At 43.4% G+C, this 19307-nt stretch overlaps 1 protein-coding gene across 1 annotated transcript in view; it reads left to right on the top strand.

Moving 5' to 3' along the window:
• Window positions 1-3220: 3220 nt before the first annotated feature.
• Window positions 3221-19307, top strand: part of b4galnt4a (beta-1,4-N-acetyl-galactosaminyl transferase 4a) — a 170640-nt gene continuing 154553 nt past the window's right edge. Inside the window, exon 1 of the mRNA XM_086208374.1 lies at window positions 3221-4598. Within this exon, the coding sequence (XP_086064500.1) occupies window positions 4457-4598 (142 nt within the window). The 5' untranslated portion in view covers window positions 3221-4456. The remainder of the gene's footprint in view (window positions 4599-19307) is intronic.

Genomic DNA, 19307 nt, shown 5'->3' with positions numbered 1-19307 from the left:
CTTCCTGTCTACCTTTATTGTGCCTTGAAAAGTGTGAAGGTCCCTTGCAGTGCTTTGGATGCTTGCCCGCCCTTCTGTCTTCAGGAGAGAGGAGGAAAAAAAGCAGTTCATGAAACTATTTGATTACACACTTTGGATGACTTTCAAACCCAGAGAGTGTGTGTGATGAAATAGCATCACTTTCCCCTGCAACAGCCCATGCAAGGTGAACGATGCCGTGGCATTTTAGGTTCAGCGTAGAATAATGTTTGACGGAGGTCACTGGGCACTAATTTCGCTAGAGCCCAGATGAACGCTGAAGCGTTTCATTTATGCTCAGTGTTTGCGCAGAAGATTACATGATTAATCCACAGAGATAGAGGATTACGGTTCGTGATGGGACTGATTCAGGAGGCACAACTGGGACAAATTAAGATCATATTCTTATAGGCCAGGTTTGTGTCCTTTGATCCTTTATCTAGATTCGTAATTGCATCACTAGCTTACCAGCGCTGCAGCTGGATGATTGCAAATGTATTAAGGATAAACCGTGTGTGTGATGCAGTATATCATTTTAAAAAGAGGCATAAATAGAGCGCTGCTGGAATGCGGTATTTTTTTTTTAACTTTATTTTTAAGAAATTTTACAATATATATGGAAAAAAGGGGGGAAAAATAGAAAAAGACAATAACAAACGGCACAGATGGGAAAATAAAAAGCACAGGGGGAAAATGGATCAATATAATACATACATTTTAAGAGATAGAGCTAGGTCCAGGTCTCAAAGACATTACAGTCTTTTTATCTTTGTTTGTCCGCAATCTATCATTCATATTATAGAGCATAAAGTACTCAAAGCCAAGACAACAAAACACAATTAATCACATTAATAAATGCTAACTGTGTCCTGCTATGGTGAGGAACCACATTCCAAATGAGCTGTCCATTTCCTCCAGTATGTAGAGAATTTATCCATGCACAAGTTCAAGGAGTCAAGTCAGTCTTTCCATGTCATATATTTCTTTCACAATTGTAATCCACTCCTCTTTCGATGGGGGTTCTTTTGATAGCCATCTCCTCGTAATAGCTTTTTTACTGGCTACCAACATTATTTTAATCAAGTATTTATCAGTAACATTGATTGTGGGGGAGATATTACCAAGATAAATTGTACAAACATCGTGTTCAATCTCAAAGCCTACAACTGATTTAATTTTCTCCACTACATCCTGCCAGTAAGGTTGTATAATTGGACAGTCCCAAAAGACGTGGAAATGGTCCGCTTGGGCATTTCCACATTCTCTCCAGCACCTTCCGTAACTTGGGTGACCTTTATGACGTTCTTTAATTTTGGGAGTAATAAAAAAACGAATCATGTTCTTCCAGGAAAATTCCCTCCAATGACCAGAGCTGGAAGTGCTCATTTGAGTTTTGCAAATGTTTAGCCAATCATCTTCTGAAATGGTTATTTTTGCCTCTTTTTCCCAGGTGGATTTAACATAATGAGTGGAATAATCATTGAGAGACTGTAAACAGGAGTAGATTCTGGAAATCAATTTCTGGTTTAACTTAGATTTGTATGCATCAATCATGATGTTAACTAAATCAGAAGTACCTTGCTCTGTTGTTTTTATATCACAGTTAAAATAAGCTCTCACTTGTAGGTATCTGAAGAAGTCTTGGTTTTCCAAGTCATAGTTGTCTTTAAGTTTTTGAAAACAGTCTAGTCTCCCTTTACCAGAAATGAGACAGTACGTTGTGATACCCTTCCACAACCACTGTTTGAAACGCCCATCCAGTTCGGCGGGTTTAAAATCCTTATCATGCGCCACCCATCGTAATATTTTGATATGATTTTCCAGTTTGTTCTTATAACATTCTGCAAACCAAATGTTTAGGGGTGGGAATGCGGAATTTTTGAAGGAAGTTAGCATTGCAATGGTTCCCGAAGTCAAAGGACAAAGTGATTTTTATACTGGATTTAAGGCTCTCAAAAAAATCTTCCAAATTCATGTTTGCAGTATTTACTGACACATTTTAATCATCAAATGAAAAAACATGAAAGCAGGTGTGAACCAAAGACATTATTTCAGGCATTCACTGAAAACATTTGACGAGAGGACTCGTTCCTGCAAGACTTTTTTTTTTTAAAGTTTATGTCAGAGGCTGCTTCTCGCTCGATTTCCCGTCCCACACCACATTAAATATAATTAAGCTTGACGTCATCTGTCAGGAGGCTTTTTTATTCCACTTAGTTCCATCAGATCTTCTGGATGTACCATGCACCATTTTTCAGTTAGTTCACAATGAAAGATGAAATTAACACTTTTATTATAACACAGGTTTTTTTTTTCTGCTGTGTGCATTACATTGCAGGAGATTTTCATTTGAGTAATTGTTTTGAGGTTATTACGGCACCAGCACATCCACGTCTACCCCAACTCCTGTAGGCAGTACTGGTTCTTACCGCAATTACAAACAGTTTACTCTATTATCATTATTAATTCCGATTCATTCTGTTTCCAAAATATGAACATACTACTAGTCTGTGTACTCTGAAACAACAAAACCATGGTGCTATGGCTGCTGGTAGGGGATAAACTTATTTCTACATACATCTCTGCATTATATGAGGAACCTGAAAACTGGAGACTATTGGTGGTCTCTCTTTAGCCACAAGGTGGCAGCCAAGCGCGTCCTGAGAGCGTCCTTAGAGTGTCACCAGCCACAGCACACACGCTCCATCATGAGCAGTACAGGAAATAGTTGTTTTCCCTCTCAAGATTAAACTAATAAAATAAAAATAACTGTATTGTGACGGAAAGCAGCAGATGATACATGTATTCCTACAAAACAAAGCAGAGGTAAAAAAAAAAAAAAAAAAAATCCTATTACAGAAAATGTGTTGTTACTCTAAAGTCTGAGTGATTTAAGAGCTGGTCATAAAGACCGGTTCTGGAGAGAAACAGAAAAGTGTGCCATAACTTAAAAGCCCAAACTTGGTACAAGCAACTTTTAAGCTTCCCTCGCTGACCAATACTTATTATTGGTGATTAAATCAAAGGACTACAGGCCTTGATGTTGAAGGAAAAGAGACGAAGCTTAACAAGTTACCAGCAGCGCGTTCAGCTATTGGATAATAGATCCCACTGGCTGTAGCCCCGCCCACTATCTCTATTTACAGGGTTGCGATTGGCTGTCGGACGCGTCACTCCTCATCCTCCCAGGGTAGGTTGCTCTGCGCCGTTCAGATGCTCAATTGATGGGCGTCCTGAGCTGTGTAGTGAAAGGAGATACCCCTACGTGTTTTATTGTGAGAAAATAAAACCATGTTCCTTGCTGGTTCCGGCCCGACTGGCTGCTGCGTCTCTCCCGCTTCACCTGCCCCGGAGCTCCGCTGCGTCCCCTCCCTGTGCGCGGGGACAAGCACCCTGGACGATGCGATTTGCGGCGTTTTAATGGAGAAAAAGCTTATCTTGATAGAATAACAACACACGGCCGCTGCTAGCACCACATATCACCGCTGAACAGCTCAGCCGGATGGTCTCTGCTGCACGCGCGGGGGACTCGGACCACGCAGGTACTTTTGGGACAACTGAATAAAAAAACGCACCTGCTGTGAATACCTCTGGATCCCTGGACCTCATTGGAGTCGCTCTCTGTGACACGGAGCATTTGTTATTCTCAGTATTTACTCATCGCGGGGCTTGAAACCAACCCGAGGAGGAGGATGACAGCTGATCGCCCCTCCTCTCCCGGGACTTCAATAAAAACGCGCTCCTCCGCCGCCTCCATCGGAAGCTCGGGTCTCAGTTTCACGTGTGTACAACAATAGATGGAGCGCCCCTGATCAGGTTACCGTCTCCGGCTTTAGTGGATGTTATTCACCACTGTGCGCCTTCTAATAACAATTACTCATTGGATCAGATTAAAATTATCCGCCTGAACACTCGTCATTCCTGCAGGCAAGTGCTGCATCTTTCCACATGGAAGCTAAATTTCTCCTCCTGCTCTTTGACACTTAAACCGGGGATGATCCGTCACTATCACCAGCGCCGCGGTGTCAGCGAAGGCTTCAGCTTCAGGGGATTTGTCTAGATTATCGCCGGACTGCTATTTTGTCCCCTCGGTCACACTCTTAACGGAACTTAGCAGCTTTTGATCCGCAGCCTTTTGCCTGCTGCTTTCCAGCAGGGAAGTGTCACCAGTAAGCCAGGGGGAAGGGGACAGGGTTCTGCAGCATGAGACACACAGAAGCGGCTGCACCAAGACCTGAGACCACCACCGTTCACCTGCTGCCGTCTCCTCTCGGACCCCGGGGAGTGGGACTCGCTGTCAGACTGTAATCTGGGATGCAGTGAAGCGAAGAACCTTGGACACTCCGTAGCAGCAGCAGCAGCAGCGCAACCAACGACCGGTCTCCGGACCCGCTCTGCCTTTTCCACCGTTCGGCCACCGGAGGATGTTTGAGCCAGGATGCTGCGCTTCCCCGTGAAGAAAATCCGGAAGCAGTTCAAGCTGCTGCTGCTTCTGGTGCTGCTCACCTCCGCCGTGTGGTTCACCTACCTGCACATAAACCAGGGCAAGACCATCAAGCTCCACTTCAACTACGGCAAAGGTAGGCGGACGAGCTCTCATTCACCTGTACTTTGAAGAAGTTTTTGACCCTGACAGAAACCCTAAAACCTTTTGAAGGACGTGCTGCTGAAGGATAAAGATCCTCATCTGAGCCCACGTTACCTCTTAAAATACTGTGCCGACACGGCAGTAGATAATAATGACATAAATCGAATCAATGCAACAAAACATAGGCGTGACATACAGACACATTAAGTAAATGAAGGTCATTTGAATGTGTCGAGGGGCCTCTGCTCCTCCTCTGATGCTCAGCTATTGCAGGTGCCCAAACTTTTTCCCTTGAATCGACAATTTCAAACTAAATGGTCTCTGCCTCCTCTTCGTTTCTTCTTCTTCTTCTTCTTCCACACAAGCAAAACTGATGTACCACAACTGTCATTCTGCCTCCTCAGCAGATCATAGGAAATTAATTAATTAACTATTCGGGGTCCGGCATCTTTTTTGGGCATTTTTCCTTACAAAAAGATATTTGCACTTAAATTGTTAAGATATGTTTTTTTTTTAATGATTAGACCTGTTATGACTGTGACTGTGACTGCTGTGAGTTAGATCTTATCTGGCTCCAGGCCCCACTTTGGCCGGCCCTGCATGGTTTGGTGTGATGTAGTCACAGATATGCCACTTGCGCTAACACAGGATGGGAGTGTGTGTCTCATAAATTAATAATAGCCAAGAAAAGAGCATGGAGGTCAGTTTGAAGCCAGGCCGCCACCTTCATCATAAATAATCAAAGGGTTTCTCATGAAGGTGGCATCAGAGGTCACAGACATGGCAGTCGCACTTAATGTCAGAGGGTGGACCGGCACAGCTCCACCTGCTGCCTCTGCTGCCGCTCAGCCTCTCTTTTCTTATCGAGGCATTCGCAAACTGTAGCAGAGAACTTTTCAGGAATGATCCCATGTTTTGATGCTTGATGATGTAATGAACACGATTAACATGGAAGGATGGCGGAGCGTCTGCTGCAGCTGTCCGTGTAAAGTGATACCCCATGATTATGATGTCCTTGAAGCTTGCACATAGGGAGTGAGCACACACACACACACACACACACACACACACACACACACACACACACACACACACACACACACAGAACATTTCATTGTCTCTGACGTGTGTGTGTGTGTGTGTGTGTGGGGGGGGGGTTCAGTTGATGAGTCCTTGGCTGACCTGAAGGCTGACCCTTTGGCTTGCTGCATTGAGTAACATCAGGATAGAGTTTGGTGTTCCTGTTGGCTCATATACTGTACACACACACACACACACACACACACACACACACACACACACACACACACACACACACACAGAGTAGAGTAAAAGCCACAAATGTAATGCAACACAGCACCCCCAGTAAGAGCTTGACATTTATGAAGCATTTATTATTATTACCTGGTTGCATGGCAGTCTCACATTGTTTCAAGACACACAAACAATGAAATGCAGAAGCTAGGCTGAATGTATTGCAGGGCTATTGTGTTCCACCGCATTGTGCAGGTGGGAAGTTAACACACTCCCAGTCCTCCTTTACCAGCAGTTTCCCTCAGCCTGTTTCATTTTGCTGTCAGCACTTTGATTTTGTGTCAGCTTGCCAAAGGGCTTGACGATCCCCTTCCTTCTCCTGTGATTCCAGCAGAGGGCCGGACACTGATATTTCCTCTGCCTCGTTTTTAAGGGTTCAGCTAATCGCCCGCCTTCGTGACCCGTCTGCTGCCGCCGTCTGTTGAGGAAGGAAGTTGTCATACTGTGTCTAATTGACTGTCTTCCATTTAGCAGGCATCTTAGCAGGTCAACTCACTTAACCTCTTATGAGCAACACTGTCCACTCTTGCACCAGAGGGTTTCTTAGTGAGAAATAGCCATTACTAGAAATTGGGATTTGTGAAGTGTGTAAATATTCATATCAAGCTGGCCATGTTCTCTCCACACAAGAGTATTCATTGATTCCCTGCACTGAGGTGGGGTGCACTGAAAAAAAACTCTATTTAATCTCTGGCCTGAGACTTTATTTGAACATGAAATGACAATTTGTCAAATATTTTGTTGCTATTTTGACGGAAATTAGATTAGTCTCAGCCAAATCTTCTTCTTGAGCCTGTACATGGATCTACAGAGCCCGGAGTGGCCTGGCCACTCCCAATTTAACGATTGGACGGTCAAGAGATGCAGTATAACTTTTTCCTTTAATGTAACTAGTTTGTGGTCAAAAGATATAACGTGTTACCTGGACACACACCTATTGGCATCTCATTCCATCTGTGTTGATCTCTTCAGAAATTGCTCGTGTGAAATGTTTCTGTTCATCGTTTCCACTGTAAACTAAAATGCCCGCTCCTCTGTTCTTGTCGAATTGTGAAAAATTCACAGACGGCTTCACACAAAGGTTCACGGGGGTGCGTGTGCAGTGGTGGTGGTTGTTTTGGGCAACATAAGGATGCCTGAACTTTGAAAGAAGAACTTCGTGACGGAACCCTGTGAAAATGTCACGGCTAACGATCTCATTCTGCTAAAAGAAAGTGTGTATTCCTAAAACCTACCTCGCATGTTAAAAATATTTTCTACCTTGTAAAACTCTTCCATGTTTTTAGATGCCGGCCCTCTTCTCCTCTTTGAAATAGCATTGTTTGTGTAGCGTGGACAGTTGTACGTGCAGAAGGTTTTTCTGCTGTGAAATAGACTGACTGGCTGCGTAAATATGTCAGATGTAATATGAAAAAGCAGTGTTTTTGAAAAAAACTGACCTTTCTTACTGTGAAAATAATAGAGAAAAAATAGAAAGGCAACATTTAACTTGGGTGCCAGCATTTTTTTTATAAAATTGCCAGCCACCTTCAGCCTTTTTCTACAATTTAACCAATTGTTCAAAACACCCAGAATACTTTGTGCTATATTTTGAACAACAACTATAAATAAATTGCACATATAACAAGGAAGAACAGAACCTCTGTTTTCACCAAAACAAAAAAAGAAAGAATTTCATTGTAAGTGCATCAACACGAAGAAAAACTGTTGGACAAAAAAGCTGAGAGAAATGCATTTTTATATACAGAAGTGATTTTAAGTACAAGGAAATTGCTTTATTTGTATTTATTTGTTATTTTTATTTCTTCTCATTCGGTTACTTCACACTATAAATAATAAACAATAGCAATTGGCCCGATGGAGCTACCCAGGCCTCCTGGATATCCAGTGCGCTCTTATGCCGCTTCTGTTTGACTGAAGTGCTCCTAAATCAGCCCGGGGAAGCGCCACAGGCCCTCTGGAGAACCACAACAAACATAAGTCTGCAGCATCCTGAGATGTTGCTTCTTCAAGGTGAATAACAGTGAAACAGCAGATTGATGGAAAATCCTATCAATGGTGGGAAACGTTGTCTCATAAGTGACAGGAAATCTTGTCAATGGCCGGTAAAGAGTTAAAGGAGGAACTGGGGGGGAGGATTCATGATTCAGAGTGAGTGCCTGATGGACTGTTCCAATCCTTCCTCCTGTAGCAGCTACCTAGGCTTTTAAGAAAATAAGAAGAAATGCCCTCAGAAACTCGGACATATTCACAAACTCCAGCTGGAACTGCTCCCTGTGCTCGAATGCGATGTCTTTGAGGAGTGACATGCAGGCCGTTCAAGTGATACACACTTATTTGTACGTTTGTACAATTTCAGAAAATTGGGAATAGCTTTGCCTTTAAATAGCCTCTCACCTCTGGAGCTGTGATGACATCACCAGTTAGAGATTGGGGCGTTGTTTTGTTCCTCTCTCACAAATTCACACAAAAGGTGAGTTGACTGCTCATCTCTATCAGTCCATCACGCAGCTCCATCCTGTTGGTGGCTGAAGGTGGTAGGAGGAGGGGGATGTGATTGGCTGGGTGAAACCTGCCTGTTGAACCCTTTCCAAGTTATAGGAATTGTGGTTTTCTCCCTTTCCTCATTTAGGCCATCAGTGTTGTACTGTGGGGGCAGCATGGGTCAGAGGTAGAGTGGCTGTCTATCAACCAAAGAGTCGCTGGTTCGACCCCCGGTGACCATGTTGAAGTGTCCTTTAGCAAGACACCAAGCCCCTAATTGCTCCTGATGGCCCTGTGACGGACTGGTGACCCGTCCAGGATGAACCCCACCTCTCGGCCATTGTCAGGCTCCGGCCCCTCCTGCAACCCTTAGCGGGTGAGCAGTATAGAAAATGGATGGATGGAAGGGTGTTGTATTGTGGTTGATGGTCCAAACATTGTCATATCATTTTGAGTCACAACACTCTCACTAAGCCAGCCACAGCTGTAGTGAAATGGGCCATCATTTTCTGCCTCTAAATAATTCAGCACAGGATGGAGCTGCGTGATGGACTGATAGAGATGAGCAGTCAACTCACCTTTTGTGTGAATTTGTGTGAGAGGAACAAAACAACGCCCCAATCTCTAACTGGTGATGTCATCACAGCTCCAGAGGTGAGAGGCTATTTAAAGGCAAAGCTATTCCCAATTTTCTGAAAGTGTACAAACGTACAAATAAGTGTGTATCACTTAAACGGCCTGCATGTCACTGCTCAAAGACATCGAATTCGAGCACAGGGAGCAGTTCCAGCTGGAGTTTGTGAATATGTCCGAGTTTCTGAGGGCATTTCTTCTTATTTTCTTAAAAGCCTAGGTAGCTGCTGTAACTAGTTTGATGGGGAAAACCATAGAGGTATAATTAAATACTTTTCCACACGCACTGGCTAGACTGGCCTTATTTAATCCGAATTTCAATGAGGAAATGTGTTGGCAGGCGGCACTGCGGTGCATATTAGATGAGTGCTACATTTATGTGGCCACCCAGTTGCACAACAGCCTCCCTGTTTGGTAGCATCAACAGGTCCACTGAGGAGGAGGAGGAGGAGGAGGAGGAGGAGGCGGTGGCTTACTGCTGCATACAGGCCTCTATTGACGCCGCATGATCACACGTGGAGGTACACAAACATACACACACAAACATCCCCCGCATAGATGTGTACAAAATATTGTAAAATAGCACGTTATACACACATACACTTCCTATCATCACGGCTCTGAAGGAATAAAGAGGAAGTCGGCGAGGGGAGGTCCCAGGGGCCTGGACAGATTGGCTGCTTGGTTACCCAGGGAGACAACATATGGGAAGATGAATGTGTGGTTATGGGCTGCTGGGATGTTTCAGTGCTTATTTTATCGCTTGAGCATGTACAGATTTTGTGGAAGCACGGATGTGTTGAATATCCACTGGGAGATTAAAAATAAAACAGGACTTCTGGATGCAGAGTCATTGTTTTGTGTTAACGTCTCTCAAACACAAAGGTACATGAGTGAGCAACACACACTTAGATATAGTTGAAGTTGGATTTGGCCTGATGTTGTGTCTCAGCAGCAACATCCTCGGGCTGGCTGCTGTCATGGTAACCATGCCCTCCGATGACACCCTCCCTAATTTTAGCTCCTGTGGTTCTCACGGTTGGCCTGCTCTATCTCGGCCCGAGCCACTCTGTCGGCTAAATGGTAAATTGCCATTTTGTTAAAGCACTTACATACTTAGACAGCAGCTTTACATGTTATCATTTATTCATGCAACAATGTCAATTACATTTTCAGATTTGTGAATAATGCAGCTGCTACTTGCCCACTAGCACCTTTGATGAAACAGAACAGCTGTAAATAGAAGCAGGAAGAACGGAACCAAAAGATATAAACAAGCTACATGTTTGGTAAAAAGCAATTTCCGAGGCAGTCAAGTTTTATTTCTTTGTGGTGTTTGAGATGGAGTTCATTCTAGCAACTCTTCCAGGAACGCCAATGCCAGTGTGGGTGCATCCACAAAGTGCTTTTGGCAGGTGAAATGAGGAAACATGTGTGAACTCAGCCGGGCAGGGCAGCTTTTAGAGATCGCTTCTGTATAAGAATGATGAGCCTTTATATCATTGTGGAAAAGCTCTGTTAATCAGATGTAATGGGAGAAAAAGCCTTTCATCAGAATAAATTCTGAAAGGAGAGAATGGAGAAATTGAAGCTGCACTAATGGGGTGATTTCTATTCTTTTAGAGTCGCCCTGTTGGGCTGGCCCAAGAGTAATATTTCTGATAAAAACTCTATTCTCGATTGGAAGTTGATGCTGGACTGCCAGTTATTTCATTGCTCTGAAAATAAAAGTGGAATCTTATAATCTGCTCATCCAGGTTCGCTGTCATTGAGAAGTAATTTGATATAAAAATACATGGCAGTGGTTTCCAAACTCTTTTTTTTTTAAAGTCCTCCTGGAACATTCCACCTCCTGCTGCGTGCCCCTTTTACCTCCACAGGTGGCGCTAGCACCAACGGTGGCTAGGCTTACACTGCTAACATTAATGTCAGCTCTGTCAGCTGATGGTTTCAGGAGTCGGAATCTTGCTCCTGTGGGTGTGGAATAAGATTATTTCAAACATTCATCTCTATTGGAGCAAGTCGGGCAACATATCGGGTACTTTTTCTAATCCACGAGGAAATGGTCGAAAGAATACTGGGTGCACAAACCACCAGAGGACCCATCCGTGGCCCCACTCTGCCTCTCTGGCAGAGGCGGGGGCAAAGGGGTGGCTAGCCCTGATATTTGTTTCACCACCCTCTTTGAAAAAAATTTTAAAAACAGAGTGTCTTTTCAAATCCAAGAGCCTTGGTGTTGCCAGATGAGGCGGTCACAGCCCATTGGAGTTTTTTTTATCACATTGGAATAGAAAATAGGAATTGGGTGGTTACGTAGTTTATGCACATTTGGTTATGAATTCTTGTATTGGCCTTCGAGTCAGAGCAAGAGAGAGAGCAGGTCTTTGAAGAATGCAGGTGGACCAATCGTGGATCGAGAAAATCTAAAAATAATTGAATTTGAAGTGGCTATATCTCTACTTCATTTAAACGAGTGTGTGCGGATATGTGGAAGTAAGTGTGTTTGTGGAGCTGGGGTGGAGGTGAGCTGGGGTGGGGGCTGTCAGAGGCTCAACCATGAATCTGCCCTACAGCTTATCTATCCGACCCTGTAAATCTCTTGGTGGGTAATTCCTCTGTGAGGATGAAGGATGTCCCCATAACAACTCGCGCTGCATCCTCGGCATGCCAGGATGTTGCAGGACCTGCCTGGTGGGAGTGGAGACAACAGAGGGATTAGGAGGAGGAAAACAATTCCTCATCATTGACTTAAGCGCGACTATTGTACATCTCACATATGCATTTTAGGAAACATCGTCAAATTTAGTCGAATAATCGGGACAGCCCTGAAATGTTTTCTGTCACACCGTCGCTTTTCAGGACTCAGAGCGTCACGTGTAAAATAGAACGTACCCCAGAATTTATTCCCTCCCTAAAAACATTGGCACTTCCTCGCTCACCATATTTAAACAACCCGTAAAAACACACACCTCTTCAAAACAGCCTACCACCCCAGACCGCTTGCTTTTTTTTCTCCCTTGTAAAGTGTTTGTAGACCTAGAAATGTACTTTATAAGTAGTAAGTATAATTAAAATTATTGTTATATGGTGAAAGGTAGGCTGGTTTTTAAGGGTGACCAAGAAAAAAGCAGACATCCTGAGTGTGTTAACCTCGGGGTTAATGAAATTTGTGTTGGCCTGCCTAACAAGCCACCATCAAGGTACCTGCTCTGCCTCATGCAGATGAGAGTCCTGGCCCACTGCCACAGCTTTGCCGCAGGAGATTTGTCAGACTGTGTGTGTGTGTGTGTGTGTGTGTGTGTGAGAGAGAGAGAGAGAGAGAGAGAGAGAGAGGGGGGGATTTAGTGTAACAGAGATGGAAGTATGTTTGTGTGCGTGTAGTCTTTTTTCTCCGAATGTGTTATATGTTTGTGAGTGCGCACCTCCCTGATCTCGCTGCCGTCTGCACTTTAGCTCCAGTGTTTAGCCGAGCAGAAGAGGAAGCAGCTGAATGTTGGCACTGTCTGCCCGCTGGCACGCTCACTGCAAATTTGGGGGGGGGTTATTTGGGGAAGAGAAACGATGCAGAAGAAGGACACCCTTCTCACACAACAGGTGGGACATGGGGCAGGATGCATCAGGAGAGGATGTGGCTGTGACTTACAATAAACCTTCAAGCGGCATAATCACTGTGGGCATGGAGCCGTGGAGCTCGGTTGGGTGCGTGGATACATCGAATGAGACTCGCTGTGGAAAGCAATGCAATCTCGCAGTATAACAATGCCATCAAGATGTAATTAAGACCAATTTACTCTGTAGACACACAATTTGGACAGTTTACTGGGACACTGCTGAGACAAAGCGTTAAAGATGAGTTTGAGGAAGAATCAGGCCGCGAGAGAACAGAAGCGAGAGGTGGGAGTATCAAGTGTGATCCTTGTCATGATGGGATTTGTCCGCTTCCCTGTACTCAGGCCTGGTTCTGGTCTGTACTCACCGCCTCTGCAGAAGGATTTTCTTTCATAGGGGCTTGTGTGCGGCTCTGGGCTGTATCAGCTCTGGTGTTGGCTTACTGTAAGTGATCCAGAGCTTGCAGGATTTCAATCAATCATCAAAGAGTGTGTGTCTGCCTGGCTCCCCGCTGCTCAGAATGAGCTTTCTGTAGTGGTGGTTAATGGAAAAGGTCACCTCTGCCTGAGGCTGTGCTGCTTCGCAACAAAGACAGAGAAAGCATTAGAGGAGGGGGATGGATCTACCTAAGAGTCAGCAGAGGCTGAACTTTTGGAGACAGAAACATCCTGTGCATTGTAATCAGCTTTTCTTTCACGGTTTTGTTGAAAAGTCATCAAAATGGACATACTTTATACAAGAGAGTAAATGACCGTAAAATGCCCGTCCCAGCGTGCTTCTCTCTCTCTCTCTCTCTCCAGTTCTTATTTCCTTTCAACCTTCTTTTGAAATCACTATCATGCACATTCTCTCTATTCAACACACTCTTATGAATATTTACACATTTGTGGATGTAGATCTGGAGGAGCGATCAGAATTAATCTCCATGTATAAACACTGGCAGGGCAAAGTTGAGCAGCCACGGTTGAAGTTTTTCCACGTTTCGACATTTTAGCGCTTCTCGTAACATGTCAAACACAGGTGCCATTATAGAGTTTTACAACCGCCTATGTACATCTAAGTGGGTAACAGCAGCAACAGTGCAATAGCGATGGTGATGTGGTTCCCTGCTGTTCTGCAGCATGGATGAGGTGACTCCCCTGCTGACAGCTACACAAATGTGAAACTCAAGTAGCAGTTGTTGTTTTTTTTTTTGCTTAGCTGAGCTTCATGGTGTTTATTCCCTTCTGGACTCCTTTTATTTTACCCGTAACATTGCTGCAACGTTTGTTCCATCTCACCTAATCTTCAAGTTTTCTTTGACATTTGACTCTCCACCTTAATTTTTTATTTTTGTGTGTGAAGTGTAGGCGTGTTGGAGGAAGTAGAAGAAAGAAAGAGAGAGGGATGCGCTTTTTCGTTCCTTTGTTTCGAGTGTCAGAGGCCTGTTCACCGGCTTAATTAGCATGTGAGCAGCTTTGTGAGCGAGCGCAGCATCTTTCTCTCTCAGTGCTGTCAAACACTGTTCCCTTTTTCTATTGTGGATGCTTATGAGGAGGTATATTCAAGAGGAAAGTTTCCAGTTTACCCTGGATCTGTGTGTGTGTGTTTGTATAACTGTGCATACTTGCTTTGAACGACACACCATCAGTGTGTGCTGAATTTTAACATCTCTTCATGAATTTATCCAACTCTAACTCACAGTAAATAAATGGCCCCATTTTAGCATTCTGTGTACCACACTCAGATTTTTGTTTATCCCTCTTGTCTGAGTCTCGGTCCCAGGAACACAGTTGGTGAAAAAATCCAATGTTTGGATAAGAGCTCAGCTTTAGTTGTGGTAGTTTGTGAGGGGAGTAGTTTCAGGTCAAAGGAAGGTTGTAAATGAAGCTGTGACAGAAAGTTCAGTCACAGGCCGGCGGTTCAAATGAGTAACTGTTCAAATATTACAGCAAGCCCTTTGCATATTGAATGTTTTTCCTACGTTCCTGGTATGAAAACTTTCATTTAACACGGAGCGGACCTGCTTCCAAGACAGTTGAAGGTTTCATATATTGGTCGGCCAAATTCTGGAGGTTGTTCATGCTGTCGGGATCTACTGCAGGTGTGTGTTGAATTGGCCAAACCAAATCCTTTCAAACGAAATCAACATGAGTGCTTAATTTTGAAATGTGTGTTTCTGAACACAGCATGAAAAATACAATTACGAACGCGCGTGCAACAGGGTTGTCAAAATGACAGTGTTTTAATTACTGTAATAAATAACAGCAATGAAAAAAAAGCAACACGATGTGAAATCAGCCAGTGTTTATTCTGACAATAGCGGGTGATTTTAGATGTGTATTATATAGAATTGAAAGTGTAAGTATCTTATGTGTCATTATTCTGAAAACAAGACAAATACATTGTATTTTTTTTTAACAACTTGAAATGCGCCGTCTCGAGTGAAAACATATAATATCAATAGTCACACGCAATTAAGTTTCGTGATTACTGATGCGCGCACATTATCTTTTAATTATAAATAGCTGGGGAAGTTGTAGCAACAAGGCTCGTGAGATAGCTAATACAGCAAATGACACTGATAGAGAGTGTAGAGTGTAAAGAGATGCGGATGTTAAATTACCAAAGCATCTTTTCTGCATTAAAATCAGTGAACCCTAAGCTTTGGAGTTGAGTATCAAACCCTGATTATTTGGTTCTTATCTTAAATAATAACAGACCTTCAGGTTTGATCTCTGCCAATTACGTGGCTGGATTTGAGCCAGTTGGTATCTTACCACCGAATCGCCAGTGAAACAGCTCTTATATTTCGTCTCGGTGGGGTTTGTCCCATGTGCAGTGTATCTGGCAGGATCTGTTATCAAACGTGATGATGCCTACTATCAAGGGCGCTGCTATAAATTCCTCCCATCTGGCCAGAAAGTGAGGCGGAGATCCCGAGACCTCAGTTGATAGATTATAAACTCTTCATGCTCCCTTGTGACTATTGTTGTGCAGAATTTCTGATGGTGAGCCAACATTCACCCCAGCAATACAAAGCAAGATGAACTAAAATAAAAGGAGGGTGGTAGACAGTGCAGAAGGTGGACTCAGACTGTATAAATGCTCTCCAAAAAAATAGTTTTACTTCAACAACAAATTTCTGCATGTGGCGTGGTTAGCATGATGGTAGACTGAGACGCTCTGAATAGCTGGTATGACAGAGAGGCCATTGTACTACTCCTCCTTGTTCCTCGCTTCCATTTCCCTCCAACTCTGTTTCTTTTCTTTGTTTTTTGTCTCGCTGCTAAAACTCTCTCCTCCACAAAATGACACTTCTGGACACTTTTTATTGCGTGCAAAGGAAATGCAAGCTGTATTTGACACAGAGATTCACCTTCCATGGAGAAGCAAGATGATGAAGCTCTATTATCTTTGTCTAACATGCGGCTTTTACCCACCCTGCTGGTGAAAATGAGGTGCTTTTACATTGCTGAGAGGAGAGGAAGACCGGCATTGTAGTCCTTACCCTAACCGTCTGATTGTGTCCCAGACGACAGAGAATAAATGAATAGGAAACAGCTACTTAGGCCTTGTAGATATTGAATGCTGGAGGACAGAGGGATTTCTAATGTGCTGATTTTAAAGTAGAGTTGGCAGGAGGATGGATGGATCTGTTTACATTTACACACATATACATGTAGGTGGGGGGGGGGGGTAAACTGTAACTATCACAAAAGAGTAATTTTTCTTTAAATTGAAATAAGAAATACACAAAACAACCACCAATATTTAATCAAACAGAGTGGCATGGTGGTGCAGAGGGGACGAGGCTGATTGATGCTCTAAATTGACCGTAGGTGTGACTGTGAGTGTCAATGGTTGTCTGTCTCTATGTGTTGGCCCTGTGATTGACTGGTGACCTGTCCAGGGTGAACCCTGCCTCTCGCCTGAAAGCTGCTGGGATAGGCTCCAGCCCCCCCCCCCCCCCCCCCCGCGACCCTCAACAGGATAAGTGGTAGAAAATGGATGGACGGATTTAATCAGACATAAAATAAATACCAGTCTAACATCATTCAGTTGTAGTAGTTAGGAGTGAGGTTTTCAGCTGGTGGTCAGCGGTCCTCTGATGGACCATAATAACATTGCAGGGGTCCTTGAACATGCACATTCTGTGATGGTTGAAAGCTTCAGCGCGACAAAGCTTCGTTCATTGCCATGGCAATCGACGCCCAAATCAGTATTCGGTGTTGTTGTTGTTTTTATTCATGAGGCTACATCAATCATTGGAAAAAGAAAGTCGTAGTGGTGAAGCACTGTGCATGTTGTTCCTGATGCAAAGCGTGAATTATCATTCCTTATTCTCAGAAGAGCTTAAGCATCAGGGTTTTGTGAGTCGCAGGTCTTCCCTTCAGCCAGCAGTAGTACCCTGAACCTGCCGTTGACGCGTGACCGCTGCTCAAGATGTCAGTCGGGCATCTGGAATAACTTCCAAATTTGCAGAGACGATCCCAAAAAATGTTGAGTGCCAGGTCAAAAGAAGCTAGAAGATCACATATCCACTACGCATCGTGTTAATAACCTGAAAAATGTAAGTCACCGCCGAGCCGTCGCATTGGCTAGAAATTTCTATTGTGAATGTGTGCTTAGTACGATTTGCACTCACTTCAGTGCAGCTTTGTTTATTTTCAGGTGATTAAGATCTTCGGTACAAAGCCCAAAAAAACGGTATTGGGGAACGCGCTGATGTTTTCAAGTCATCCGTCCGTCCCATTCTGGTTAACGTGTCAGGCCTTGAGAGAATGTCTTCAAATTGGCATGAATGTCCACTGGGACTCAAGGATGAACTGATAAGATGTTGGTGGTCAAATGTGAGCCTGTGGTTGTCACTGTCTCCTCTGGAAACACCTGAGCTATCAGTTCATCACAAACATATTTATAAATGCTTAATACTAAAAACATCCAGAGATAAAACAATACAGATACAATTTAGGGAAGTTTGAGTTCACAAACGTTTTCTTTCACGATACAGTTGTCAAAAATGAGAGATTTCTGTCGTTTCAGCCTGTCATTAGCCCATTTGTTTCGGTCAAAGTTTGAAGTTTCCCAGTTTTTATTGAGGTTTTCTTCTTTTCAGAGCGACGAGATGAATGTTGGTGTGAGGCTTAGATCAGTTACGCATCTAAAAAAATAAAAGATAGAGAGCCCTACTGTTGGAGTGGAATGGAGGCGGAGTCCAAACAGTTAATTTTCATAAAAACAAAAAGCAAACAAACCAATAAAAACAACCACCTCCTAATGTGTGGTTGCACAGTGCCGTGTTTCTTGTTTATTCTTCAATACGTTGCTGTCCCGTTTGAATGAAACCATTCACATTCGTGAACCTCACGGCAGGACATAAAATCTCCAGAAGCCTAAGGGACTTTTCGGACTAAAATAGCACTTAGTCGTGCTTTACTAAAGTTGGAATGCGTTCCTAATATCACACATGTATGCTTATGGTCCCTCAGGTTGGGGTAGTTAGAATGTTAGAGTTAACTTTTCCAACACTTCCCTCTGAAGCAGCTGGATTCATGAGAATTGTGAGATCATACAGGAATCCAACCCGTGTTTGCTGTAGCTCCCACAGGGCCACAGTATTTCTAAATCTCTACCGGTGGACTATGTGTTCCTTATTTATTCTAGGTGTGTGTTTAAATGTGTATTTGTCTGAGGGATGCGTTCGTACTATCCCCGCGGTTAAAAGTTCAATTGTTTTAGCGTGAGCATGAAAAGTAATGCAGATGCTGGCGGTTCTGTTCGATGAGAAGAACCTCTTCCCCGAAAAACAAAGAAATAAAATAAGCTATGGTCATCAACCAAGTCGAGCGTAAAAATGAAAGCTTAAAAGACGTGAGGGTGTAGATGGCTAATAGATGGCATGAGGGGATTTGTGACTATTCATGCTAAATTATAGCCTGCTAATCAGTGAAGCAACAGCAGAAACATGCTCATCTCCTCAGTCGCCGCAGGGGAAAAAAAATGAAGAAAACGTTCACAAAGTCACGATATCTTCGTCTTCTTCTTCTACCCTCAATCCCCAGAGTTAATCGTAACAATAAGGGACATTTCCATTAACAGCTGTGTGTTTTGAATAACAGACCTTGAGCAAGAGAACATCTTTGCGGTACAGTCAACATGATAGTGAGGTAAAAAAAAACAAAACCAAAACACATTCATCTGATGCGCTCAATGTGTGACCCTCGCCCTCTACAGTCTGAATGTTTCCTTCCTTTTCTAATGTCTTTGTGTACTCGCTGGCAAGCGTTACCAACCGCTTTCGTCTCCCTCAGGCCACGCTGCAGAATTCCACATTATCTGTCATTCCTCTTTAGAAGTACGCCACTTTCATGCGACATTTGTGATAACGGGTCACTTCTGTTGCTATTTGAGAACCTCTTTGTTGTTATCCCGTCAGTAGAATCAAGCCTAGTCACCACGGTGACTACTCAAACGTATCTTTCATGATTTAAAATGTCAGTTTAATTAGCCGTCAACTTTTGTTTGGCTATTTATTATTCACTGATGCAGCTTGTCTTAAATGTCCTTATCAGCTGTTCCTTCTTTGAAAAAGTAATTCTGACTGGTTTTGGTACAAACAAACTGAACACCTCTGCAGATCAGGAAAATGAAAGCTGTTTTTCCTTTTTTTTTTTTTGTT

The sequence above is a fragment of the Aulostomus chinensis genome, chromosome 7 (genome assembly GCF_037954235.1).
Source record: "Aulostomus chinensis isolate RoL2024-O1b breed Wild chromosome 7, RoL_Achi_v1.0, whole genome shotgun sequence".
NCBI lineage: Eukaryota > Metazoa > Chordata > Actinopteri > Syngnathiformes > Aulostomidae > Aulostomus > Aulostomus chinensis.
Note: the sequence above shows the minus strand (reverse complement) of the source record. Positions and strands in the feature narration are given on the sequence as shown.